The sequence below is a fragment of the Saccostrea cucullata genome, unplaced genomic scaffold, assembly GCF_032062105.1.
Source record: "Saccostrea cucullata isolate Sc308-1 unplaced genomic scaffold, CSIRO_AGI_Scuc_v1 ctg427, whole genome shotgun sequence".
Taxonomy (NCBI): Eukaryota; Metazoa; Mollusca; class Bivalvia; order Ostreida; family Ostreidae; genus Saccostrea; species Saccostrea cuccullata.
The window spans coordinates 115,916-128,401 of NW_026927029.1; the positions used below are offsets into that span (position 1 = coordinate 115,916).

A 12,486-nucleotide genomic window follows, 5' to 3' on the forward strand; every position below is an offset into this window, starting at 1 on the left:
ACAAAGTAATTTTAAGATTACAGAAAATGAAAACTGTGACTGGCACAAGGTAAGAAAAGGATTTCAAATCACTTGCAAGAACATGCTCTACGTATGAACAATTTCTAAAAAGAGGTAAATTATTGAACAATGAAACAAACAACAATAAAATGAAACTCATAAATTTACTTACCTTTTCATTGGTCATTTGCAAAACTAATTTGTTTTAAAAGAATCTAATAGTACATACAAGTACTCTGAAGTTGATATTAAAAAGATGCTTGCATTTCTAATTGACAATGTTTTTGGATAACAGGTCTTCCAACAATCTATTGGATTTCCCATAGTGCCAATTGCGCCCCGTTATTGCCATACCTATTTTTGTATTCATATGAAGCAGACTTTGTTCAAAATTTTTTACGTGAAAAGAAGAAAACACTTGCTGTGGTCTTCAACTCGACATTTAGATATATTGACGAAGTATTATCAATTAACAATGGTTATTTCCATTCTTATGTCGACACGATTTATCCCAGAGAGCTAAAAATAAAAGACACCACAGAGTCTGACACATCTGCTTCTTATTTAGATCTTTTACTCAAAAAAGATCTTTATGATTATCTAACAACCAAGTTTTATGATAAACATTATGACTTTAACTTTTCAATCGTCAACTTCCCTTACCTATGCAGCAGTATACCTTTGTCACCTGCATACGGAGTTTATATCTCTCAGTTGATTCAATACGGAAGGGCTTGTTCTACGTACAAACGTTTGGTCAGACGAGGTATGTTATTAACAAACAAGTTGATAAAGCAAGAATATCAAAATTCTCATTTAGAGTCACCATTTCATAAGTTCTATGGTCGATATAATGACATTGTCAGCAAATGCAATTTATCATTAAGTCATATTCTGACTGACTTTTTTCATACTGATTGTTAGGTCATTATTTATACTCTGAGTTGTCCACGGATTTTTTCCCGTCATTTCCCGATCATGACAAGGAACATACTGGAGTTGTAACCGGTCGACAGGGGATGATCACTCCTCCATGGCACCTGATCCCACCTCTGATGTTTTGGGTGCCCGTGTTTGCTCTGCTCCTAGTTTGTAATTTTTAATGGACTTTAGAGCTCGAATGCTATTCCTTATCTCCATGGCCTCATATTTCATTCAATTCAATTCTAAGAAATGAAGCTTGTTATAAGTGTATGGTAACAATGCTCCCCAGTCTGGGTTAGATACCTCCTGTCTGTTTCTCTCTTCATCGTTGTGAGGAAAAAGTTATTGCAGAAAGGCTTGTTTGGGATAAAACTGGAATAGTCGCAGACATGTATGACTGTGCTTCTTTACTTGATCAACAATGCTTCATTTTTGTAAAGTTTGATAAGATCTAACATTAAAATAATCGATAGCATTACAATTGATTTCAACATTCATTTTTTTTTTATTTTAGAGGCCTTTTTATTTTTAAAATTTAGCAGAGTTGAATACTCCATAGAAACAAGATTATTTACCTTCTCTCTAGGGTCACTTATTCTCATTTGTTTCAATCATTTAAAGAGAAAATTAGGGTTAAGAGGTTTAATTGTAGAAAGGACATGCCTATGGATTAAAAGTTTTAAATGAATTAAACAGCCAAGTATATCAATATATGTAAGACAAGCAAACATATGTTTACACTTATAATGGAAAGGTTTCATTGAACAAACCAAAATGGAACAAAAGACGATAGTCGAGTTGCGGCAACTTATTTCGCCACCACGTGGTATTGACGATGTGATAAAGGCATTCTTGATACTTTTGGAATATTCCCAAAATGACGTAAAAGTAAGAATAAAGTTATCATCAATAATACATTGTTCTTTTGGTATAACTAAAAAAAACCACATCATTCCTTAATCTTCAAAATTTTATTAATTTCTACGTAAAAAAAATTCATCTTATAATAAATTGCTGAATAATAACAAGTTAAAATTGTTATTAACACCTCTACTTAAAACATGTAAAAACCAGAAAGATACCATTTTTTTTAAGGACTGGAATAAATGTAAGGGTGTTTTGTCCAGAACCGGGGATAAATCAGTGATGACTAAAGTGTCTCACTTTGACCCTCTATACTGTTCCCCGGCAACTGCCCAGAAATCAGAGGATTTGTTAGCACCGTACACAATAGAAATCGTCAGGAATAAAAATCTCTACGCTGCAAAAATGTACACATGGGTAAGTTTCTTAAATTCTGTAGAGCCTATCATTTTGTGTTCTATTTACATGTATTGGAATCATCTGCATCTCACGTGACACTTCGAGAAATTTGATCTTCAATTAATGTGTAAACACTTATTATATTTCAGAATTATTTTCTCAAGTAAACCCACTTGATACAAAAGCTATGTTATTTTTAATCTATATATCTAGATATAACGTTATATTTTACTTATAAATTGACTTTCTATCTATCAATCTCATGAATGTTTTATTTGTTACATTATATGACTTCATTTTTTTTCTATAAAATATTATGTAATAAGTATCATTTCCAAAAGACAATTGCATTTAGATTTATGTAACAGTACTTATATATCTATTTTATTGTGAAATAAAATTGTAGATTTAGACTTTAAAAATGTAGATATAGATTTCAATTTCACGAGGACTCCCATGCCAATTTCGATTGTCCTCGCCCACTGACGTCAAACACAAAGGCAGCCGCACGAGATTTACATGCATATTTTTTTTAGATAAATGCATGCATAAAACTTAGCTCCTGACCTATCGACCTGTTTACATTGGTTTTTAACTTTCAAAGAGTTATCAAAGAAAACAAAATCAATGAAATAGAAAAAGTATTATTTCAAAAGACAGTTGCATTTAGACTCATGAAACAGTACATAGCTTGGTTTAACCTATATTTGAACAGTTTCAGACTGAAAGTACCGAAATGAGCCCAAATTCTATTTTTAATGCTGCCTAACTTAGCATTTTTTTGGTTTTTATTTCTCAAAGACAAAATCAATGATAGAGAAAGTGAAGTCGAGCGGTGGTGTTCAGAAATAGCCTTGACAACGATTTCCTTAACGAAGAAGAAAAAAGAAAGGGACATGATTTCTTTGGACAGTACTGTGATGAGAGATGTATTGGGGTACAAACAAACAAACGCGGATATACTAGTATTTCTTGTGTTGAACAAACAGAACAATCAACCCTCTATCAATATGGACATGTTTAAACTTCAGAAAATCAGATTTCAGGTTATGAAGATGATTCTCAGAAAGACGTCTAAGACATTTGCACTATCTTCTACATGCACCAGGGAGGAAAATGGGAGATTTCTCAAATATGAATTATGAAATTCCATTGTCAACTTAATTGGAATTACTTATGAAAAATTATTGTAGTTTTTACAGATATTTTGAACAGACTCTTCCACATTTTACGCAAGGCTTCATTTTATATAAAAAAAATATCCTGCTTGTATTACATGTAGATTTCAGATTGTATCCTATGGCTTGTTGTTTCTTCAGTTGTTCATTTTATGCAATGTTGTCATACATTCATACATTCAAAGATGTTGATCGCATGAAATAAACCATGGTAAGATACATTTCTGGCAGTTGATGGAAAAGATGTCATTTAAGAAATAAACAACGTTATTTAGTGAACATGGCGTTATGAATAGCAATTGCGCTAGCGCATCATGGAAAATATGCCAGCAGAGCTATTGCTATTCATTTCGCCATGTTCACTAAATAATCGTTGTTTATTACTTATATTTGCATTCTTTGATGTTGTCAAGAATATCAGAGGAAATCCTGACTTACATAAGGACGCAGCTTCTTCTGTCCAGTAAAGAAAACCATATGGCTTTAAAATTACACCTGCAAGGCTGATAAATCACAATTTTATATATAAAAAATTCTCTTAATTTTTGTATTACAACGTTATTGAAATCCTCTGACAAAAATCAATAATTTTAACACTATGATAAAAATGAGAATGCTTTTTTCAGTATTTTTCTGTGATTTTTTGGGTACTTTTTCTATTTATTTTTTCTTGAAATAGATATAGATCTACTAGTTAAAGAAATTTTCTCTTTCTGAATGTTATTACCCAAGTGTGAAGAGTTATTGTTCTTTGTACAAGTAAGCATGGTACGAAAAAATAAAAAATTGGAGTTCTATTCAATTTTTAAAAAGTTTTATATTACAATTAAATACATTGACCAAAACAAATTTTTTAAAGATATCAAACAGCAATTTTGAATTGTTCTGAATTTCTTTTTTTCCAAAAAATATTATTAAAAACTTATATTTATGAAACAATATATATACCATACATAAATGTAGTGGAGCTTGTTCTACACGAGTGAGATAGAGCAATTGCTCACATACCAGAAGCAGTTGCGTCTATAGACCTATGAACGCAGTTGATGGCTACACACTCATAGTGGGAGAGAGCAGTGGATATGCAGATATAAAACAATATTTAGATTTTGGAGACGAGTACATCTCTAATGTTATAATGACAAAGGAATAATCTTTTTGATTTTATGTTTTAGTTCTGGGCAAAATGTTGTGAAAAAAGTGGAGTATGAAACGGATATGAAAAATAAAATTTCGATATGGTACGACTGAAAATATTAGATTTTTTTTTGGAGAAAATTGGTATAAAACAGGTTAGAAAACCATTGAAAATTTATTCCCTTTGGCGATTGTATTGTATTTTCTTTTAAAGTCTACTTTTCGACAAAACTTTTAATGCAGTACAATAGCGTTCTTTATATTATGGCAAAATACCTTTCAAAAATTTTACAAATGTGAGAAAAGCAATGAAGAAAAATGTTCTCTGTTTTATTTACCATTTTATTTTGAATATAAACAATATGTATCTGTGTATTGTTAAATACTCGTACATAGTGTTCATAAATTATTTTCAATATAATAAACAAAATATCTACGAAGCCTACAGCAAGTTCATTCAAAGCGGAATTTAGAATAATGAATGATTTATGCATTGACTTGAGGATGTAATTTGAGTGTGTTTCAAGACTATAAATGACTCTTCTGTACAGTGGCTTCAGTACCGACTTCATCATTATTTTTAATAATGATGTAAAATCACATATCATCGTGGGGTCAAATGTTCGACGCTTGGGGTGAAAATTTTGGTTCGTGGGGATTTGATTGCTAGTTGGAAAATGTCTATTTGTAATGCATATGTTTTTATCATTTCGTGGGGGGTAATAAATTCGTGTGTCTCTCCAAACCTCGAAAGCAGCGAAAATTAACCCCTAACGAAAACTGGTGATTTCACATTATCTCTCAATTGAAAAACAACCACAGGTAATAAATCTATTACTCTATGAAAGAACTTAAATGCAAATGACGAACCGTACTTTAAATGTTGAAATTTCGAAATTGGAAAACGCTTATATTTAATTCCCTACTTACTCATTCAGTTTTGGAATTTTCCTTCTGAACAAGACTGGGATATCCAATGTTGTTCAATATTTGTATATAAGCATGTACCTATATACATAACTGTTATACATGTACATGGTAGAGGTTTGAAGACACCGAGAACAGATTGTTTAAAGGTAGGTCGAAATATGCTTTATTTACTTCAGTCAATTATAATCTTAAACACAATGGCATTTGCTGTTTTATGATACCATGCATTGCGGGCGTTGTGAAATATTTATACGACCTCCTCCGGTCAGAATTTATTGAGTACATGTTATTTTTAAAACATGATGTTATTTTATTTACAGCGGCTTATTTTCAAAAGACATTCTATATATGTCCAACATGACAACAGTGACTAAAGGAGATATTATTGAGTTAAAAGCATTACACAACCCCCCTGCCCTTGTAAAAACCGTGTTAGAAGCCACCGTTTTACTTCTGGGATATACTCCTGCCGAGGCAAAAGTAAGTGCATTTGAAAATTCATATTATCGTTATAGTCTTATACATGTATATGTAATTTTTTATATGCTGATTTAAGAAGGTATACGAAATTTAGAACCCTTATTTGAGAAAAAATGCATCATTAATTAAAGAAAATGTAGTGATCTTGAATTTTTTTTTTATTTGTGTGGGTAAATACTTGAATTTATAAATTTAATGACTTGCTCCATTAATCAACTATAAAAGCACATCACGAATTCAAAAAATTAAATAAAATTTACCTTTAAAAGTTGTTCATAGTTCATCTATTACACCTTTCATAAAATGACCGTAGAGTACGACAAAATAAGTTTATAAAAATGTGACAAATATTTATTCATGCATTTTCAAATTATTTATCTTATAATTTTAGTACTGGAAATTTGTTCGGGGACTTTTGAATGATCCTACCTTTTTGAATAAGGTGAATAATTTACAAGCTGAAAATTGTACCCCAGAATCAGCCAAACTAGCCAAAGATTTGCTACAAGATGTAACTGAGGAAAAGGCCTGTAAAGTTAGCATGGCAGTATCAAAATTAGCTACCTTGGTATGTTGAAAGACGTTACAGCTCAATCGAATAATATTGAAGATATTTTTATTCAGAAATCAATAGATATTTAAATCATTACTTTTTAGGCAAAAAAGACGGTGGATGATTGTGAGTCTGCAGGGAAACTTAAAGACCCGTCCTGAAAACAGAGCACCTCATCCTTCAATTCATCTAGATTCAGAAAAAAAAAATCTACAATCAGCATGCATTTTATAATGTTTTTAAATGTAAATATTGGGGAAAATTGTTTTTACTCTGTTTCTTATTATTATTTTCTTATTATTTTTCTTCCTGGGAAAATTTTGTCCGCGAGTGATCTTGTAAATTACACATTTTTTTTTTAACTTAGGTGATTTAATTTTTTTGGGGGGGGGGGGGGGGTAAGTAGGCATGTTTTAGATTTGACGTGTAATCAAGGCACATTTTGCGCGCATTTTGCTTGCAAGAGCGCTCACGTGCAAAACTTAAAATAACCAATATATAATGGATATAACCGTAACTTTTCTATTTTGTGACGAAATGTTTTGAAACTTATAATGCAAGGGTATATTAGTAGTATGCACAAGATGACATGGTCAAAATAGCAAGATCGCACGCGCATGCACGTGCGCTTCGCTCTGATTGGCTGAAACTAAAGTCTCAATATCTTTTTTGTTTTTTGATAAAATCATTTGAAATTTTGCACATAGTCATACATTAGGGAATTTACAGCCTGTAATATAAGATTTATCATGGAAGCATGTGCATGCACATGTGCTTGCAAGATCGCACGTGCAACACGATAAATGTCCAATATAATTGATACAGACGTAACTATTAAAATTATTGATGAAATGCTTTGAAACTCATTTTATAAGTATATATTAGAAGCATAGACAAAATGACATGGTCAAAAAAGTAAGATCTCACGCGCATGCACGTGCGCTTCGCTCTGATTGGCTGAAACTAAAGTCTCAATATCTTTCTTGTTTCTTGTCATAATCCTTTGAAATTTTGAACATAGACCAACATTATAAAGATCTACAGCATGATATATAAGAATTTTCATGAAAGCATGCGCATGCCCGCGTGCTGCAATCTGATTGGCTGAAACTTCAAATGGCTATATCTCCTTTGTTTTTTGACGAAATGCTTTGAAATTTAAAACATAGCCATGCATTAGGATATCCTACAATATGATATAGAAAAAAAATCATGAAATCACGCGCAGGCACGTGTGCTGCAATCTGATTGGCTTAAACTTGAAATGGCTATAACTCCCTTGTTTTTCAACCAAACTGGATTGGATTTAGAATAAAGATAGATATAAAAGACTTCTACAAGAAGGTATGGTCATCATGCACGTGCATGCACGTGCGTGCATTTGGAATGAGTGAAATGAAAAATACCCTTGAAAGATTGATTTTTCTTACTTTTGGACTGAATGCTTTAATATATTGTATAGTAAAATATGTAGATAGTGTAGACAAGATGATATGATCATAAACATGCATTCACATGCGCACGGGTGCAATGCTAAAATTTTAATATAATTTTATCCTTCTGAGAAAACGTTGTTAAAGTCAAAAATGCACAGACTTTGTCTTATTTACTGAAGCTTACAGGGAATATGGCACCAAAAAGGAGTTGGGGAGCGTTTGGGGAACATCTGTAACGGTTCCCGTTACAATTAGCACTAGTTTTATAATGTATTTTATTATGTAAATATAAAAATGAAAAAAAAGTGTACATTATGCATTTGTTTTATTTTTTACTTGCATTCTACAAATTGTAAAATAAAATTGAAAATTACATCAATTTTTTTTTTTATTTATTCATTTATATTTTTTGGGGGGGGGGGGGGTAGGGGTCGTTTACCTGACGTGTATATAACATGTCAGGGCACACTTCTGAGTAAATTTTAAATTTCTACGATATTTGCACGATGACACAAGAATGAATACAAGTTATCGCCAAAAATTTATATGGAATAATCTTTATCCATTATTATTTCTAAAAAAAATCCTTAGACAGCTGGATATTAGTCAAATACAAAATTACTATAAATGACGATAATTAAACAATTCAGAATTTTTTTTTATTGAGAGCAGTGTCCATGAGAAAGGATAAGGATTACTCTTTTTTCATTGAAACTCCTTAATTTGAAAAAAAAATCTGCCTGAATTCATTTCATTGTGATCTTTTAAGACTATTCTTTTTGAGATATGCTGCACGATTTTTGCCGAATTTTTATAATTATAATTTACTGTTCTGATTGGCAACTCTGAAGTCCTCAGATAATTGAAATTCTTTCTGTTATCAGAAATAAATCATTGTAAAAATGAATATAAAATTGATTGAAAAATAGAATATTTCTTTTTTACTTTGTTCCTAATCTGCATATGTATACATACAATTTCAAAATCGGTACAATTTTTTAGGTATATTTAAAAGTAAAAATCCAAAACTATCACAAAAACACATATACTGCAAGCGCTTTCGCCATGTTTGGCTATTCAGGCAGTTGAGTTCATATAACTACCTGAAGAGCCGAACATGGCGAAAGCGCTAGCAGTAAATGTATTTTTGTGATATTTTTTAGATTTTTGCTTGTATATATACATATACAGGTGAATGTAAGTGTGTAAAATGGGGTAAAGGAACAGTGATCTATCTTTCAAAAATCAGTTTATTTAAAATCTGTAAACAGGACACAAACACAAACCCCTAGAAATTAAAGAGGTGTAAACAGGTGCCTAGGAGAGATAGGCTTGATTATGTTGAAATGTTATGCCCACCATGAGTCATATATATTTATCAAGTAGATGGAACATTCCTTAGTCAAATCTAGTACAATAATAAAGGTCTAACAATTAATATGTAGCAAGTCAGTTAAGGACAGATGATACAAACAAATTTTTTCTTTGAAAAAGATTAAATATCATGTCACAAGTTTAGAAAAGTGGATGGTTCTTAGATTTTGTTCTCCTAAGAAATGGAATATGAAAAACACTTGGAAAATATTACTAATATTTCAATGAAAAAACAAATATAGACAAATCACATTCAGTAAAGGTTTACAGGTGAAAACAAATTTCATAATATGTTATCTTGGTGCTAAAAGTGTAATATAAACTGAAGAAAAATATACCAAGCCAGGTGAATTTTATTAGGAAAAGCTAAACTGTAAAAATCAGCCTATGTGATATTGCTAATTTTTTGTCATTTTGTTCCTCCTCTTCAAATTCAAAAATCAAAAATCGATACACAGAATTATGTATCTTAGTGTAGTCTACTTGTGTGCCAAGTTATATTGAAATCAGACCAAAACTGTAGGAGGTGTAGCATTTTGAACGTATTTCACAGAAATTTCTATTTTTAGTAACCACGGCAACACCGTTCATCGAAATCAAAAATCGATATACAAAATTATGTATCTTAGTGTAGTCTACTTGCGTGCCAAGTTATATTGAAATCAGACCAAAACTGTAGGAGGAGTAGCATTTTGAAAGTATTTCACAGAAATTTCTATTTTTAGTAACCACGGCAACACCGTTCATCGAAATCAAAAATCGATATACAGAATTATGTATCTTAGTGTAGTCTACTTGTGTGCCAAGTTATATTGAAATCAGACCAAAACTGTAGGAGGAGTAGCATTTTGAAAGTATTTCACAGAAATTTCTATTTTTAGTAACCACGGCAACACCGTTCATCAAAATCAAAAATCGATACACAGAATTATGTATCTTAGTGTAGTCTACTTGTGTGCCAAGTTATACTGAAATCAGACCAAAACTGTATGAGGAGTAGCATTTTGAAAAATTGTTTACAGACAGACAGACAGACGGACGGACGCCGGACGCATTACTATCGCATAAGCTCTTCTGGTCTCTGACCAGTAGAGCTAAAAAATGACAACAGTTACCAAACATCATGTTGACGAAATTAGGACACTCCATGCTCCTCCAGGCTTGTGAAAGACACTTGTGAAGCAATCATTTTATTACTTGGGTCCTCTTCTACAGATGCTGATGTAAGTAAAAAATATCTTTCATTGGTACATTGATTAAATACGATTTGCGTTGGTCCTTAAGTAAAAAGGGAATATAAAACGTTCCTTTGTGACTAAAATTCTCTTTCAAAACAGATGAGGCATTTTTAAAATATCACATTTTAATACATGTTCACTGGTGTTGAAACATACTCTTTTTAGTACATTTCTTTCAGAGCTGGAAATTAGTATATTAATATATTATATTGATATAATATACATTATTATATTAATATATTAGTATATTAATATTAATATAGTTCGAAAAGTTTTGCAAAAACCAACAGCTGCCCCAGATTCCTTTTTAACTCAGTTGAAAAACTTTCACCCTGACAAATGCAACCCGGCATCAATAAGCAAAGCGAAGGCTTTGCTTGGAGATGTTACAATGGAACAGGCAAAAAACGTCAGTTTGGCGACCTATCATCTAGTTGCCTGGGTATGTTAAAATTAAATACACTTAAATCAAGCGTGGAGAAAATAATCCTGCGAGATATTTAACAGCAAACAATCACTCGATCAATTTCGGGTAATGAAGACGTATTTTATCATAAATCAAAAAAGGCACATATCTTGTTCTCAATTTAAAGGAATATTTATCATGAGCTAAACTTAAATTAGGGAATAATCACATTATTTTTTTTTACAGTGGGAACAATAGACTTATGCAAATATTTATATATTATTTTTGTCCTTTTTAGGCAATAAAATCGATAACAGACTGTGAGTTAGCAGGAAAAGGCCCTTCTTGAGACTGGAACACTAGAAAAATAATCAAATACAGAGACCGACATTGACAAAGATCATCAAATATCATTATTGGCACGGGCAATTTTTATAACATTTTCTATAACTCTCGTTTATAGAGGAATGGAAATATTATATGCTTGTTCTATCCAAGTTTTAAAAGATTTTTGAACGAATCATGGAATAATGCAATATATAAGTTATGTTAAAAAAATAAATTATCAGAATAAATGGATGGTGCTAGTGTTTGGGATTTTTCTTCATATAAGAAAATCAGAACAGAAAGATATATAAAACCATTATAAATCTAATTAAAACAATTTAACCACAAACAAAGTAAATAATAAATGCAAGAAAAACAGTCTTATTGCCTCAACAAGAAGGTATATTGCTGCACGATTAAAAGGTTAAGGTCATCACGTTTATTATAAAGCTTTGAGGTTAGATTACCGATAATGTCTTTTTCAAGTAAAATATCCAAACATGAAACAGATATTTCAGACTTGGTTGTATTTATTTTTATCTCAAGCTCACCGTAATATATATCGTATCGATGTAAGAATGAAACAAGATGTGTTTGTGAAACACTATGCGCCCGGCGGCAACAAAGTTCGAAAAAGCATATTTTTAGCATATAAGTCACAGTCAAGGTCACAAAGTCATTGATCTTGGTGTCATTTGAAAAAAACTTGATTAGTATAGTATGCATATCAAATATGAAGTCTCTATCTCTCATGGTTAAAAATTATGGTGAAGGTTCAAAAAAGCTAATTTTAGCAAATAAGACACAGTCAAGGTCACAGGGTCATTGACCTTGCTGTCAGGTGAAAGGGCTTAATCAGTGGAGTATACATGCCAAATATTAATTCTCTATTTTTCTTCGTTCAAAAGTTATGGCGAAGGTAAAAGTTTGCCGACAAAAAGGCTATGTTTAGCGTATAAGTCACAGTCAAAGTATTTATGTGTACAATCATAATGTTTTTAACAAAATAGATTTGCAAATACCAATGATGAGAAAAGTAAATTTGTGAGTTCCAGTATCATTGAAAAAAAGTAGCTGTTAATGATGTCCTAAAGCCTGAACTTTAATTTATCATTAGGAATATTTGTATATAAAGTTGACAAGTCGTAACTTTTATATTAAGTTATGTCACTCGTCAGCTTTTTAGAAAAGTTCACGCAGAACCTCTCACTCCAAAACTATTCATTATAATTCAATTTTT

General features: G+C 31.4%; 2 protein-coding genes across 3 annotated transcripts; both read left to right on the forward strand.

Annotated features, from left to right (window-relative positions):
• The first annotated feature begins 1,698 nt into the window (after positions 1 to 1,698).
• Positions 1,699 to 3,513, forward strand: LOC134273324 (uncharacterized). Its single transcript, XM_062755531.1, has 3 exons — positions 1,699 to 1,812; positions 2,020 to 2,205; positions 2,989 to 3,513. Exons 1-3 carry the CDS (start codon positions 1,699 to 1,701, stop codon positions 3,037 to 3,039), a joined length of 351 nt encoding a protein of 116 aa, XP_062611515.1. The 3' UTR covers positions 3,040 to 3,513.
• A 1,860-nt stretch (positions 3,514 to 5,373) lies between these two features.
• On the forward strand, positions 5,374 to 6,685 carry LOC134273300 (dynein axonemal heavy chain 10-like). Of its 2 annotated transcripts, XM_062755489.1 has the most exons (4): positions 5,374 to 5,578; positions 5,753 to 5,912; positions 6,304 to 6,480; positions 6,570 to 6,685. In XM_062755489.1, the coding sequence occupies exons 2-4, from the start codon at positions 5,781 to 5,783 to the stop codon at positions 6,624 to 6,626; spliced, it is 366 nt and encodes a 121-aa protein (XP_062611473.1). In that variant the 5' UTR covers positions 5,374 to 5,578; positions 5,753 to 5,780; the 3' UTR covers positions 6,627 to 6,685. The 2 variants fall into 2 exon arrangements, with proteins under 2 accessions (XP_062611473.1, XP_062611474.1); XM_062755490.1 differs by lacking the exon at positions 5,374 to 5,578 and having other exon boundaries at positions 5,627 to 5,912.
• The last annotated feature ends 5,801 nt before the right edge of the window (positions 6,686 to 12,486 follow it).

Bases quoted from the DNA above. Each gene is read 5' to 3' on its own strand.
- LOC134273300 (XM_062755489.1), top strand. From the start codon at position 5,781: ATGTCCAACATGACAACAGTGACTAAAGGAGATATTATTGAGTTAAAA. The intron at 5,913-6,303 runs GTAAGTGCATTT...TTATAATTTTAG, and splicing joins ATACTCCTGCCGAGGCAAAA to TACTGGAAATTTGTTCGGGG. The intron at 6,481-6,569 runs GTATGTTGAAAG...ATTACTTTTTAG, and splicing joins TATCAAAATTAGCTACCTTG to GCAAAAAAGACGGTGGATGA.
- LOC134273324 (XM_062755531.1), top strand. From the start codon at position 1,699: ATGGAACAAAAGACGATAGTCGAGTTGCGGCAACTTATTTCGCCACCA. The intron at 1,813-2,019 runs GTAAGAATAAAG...ATTTTTTTTAAG, and splicing joins ATTCCCAAAATGACGTAAAA to GACTGGAATAAATGTAAGGG. The intron at 2,206-2,988 runs GTAAGTTTCTTA...TATTTCTCAAAG, and splicing joins CTGCAAAAATGTACACATGG to ACAAAATCAATGATAGAGAA.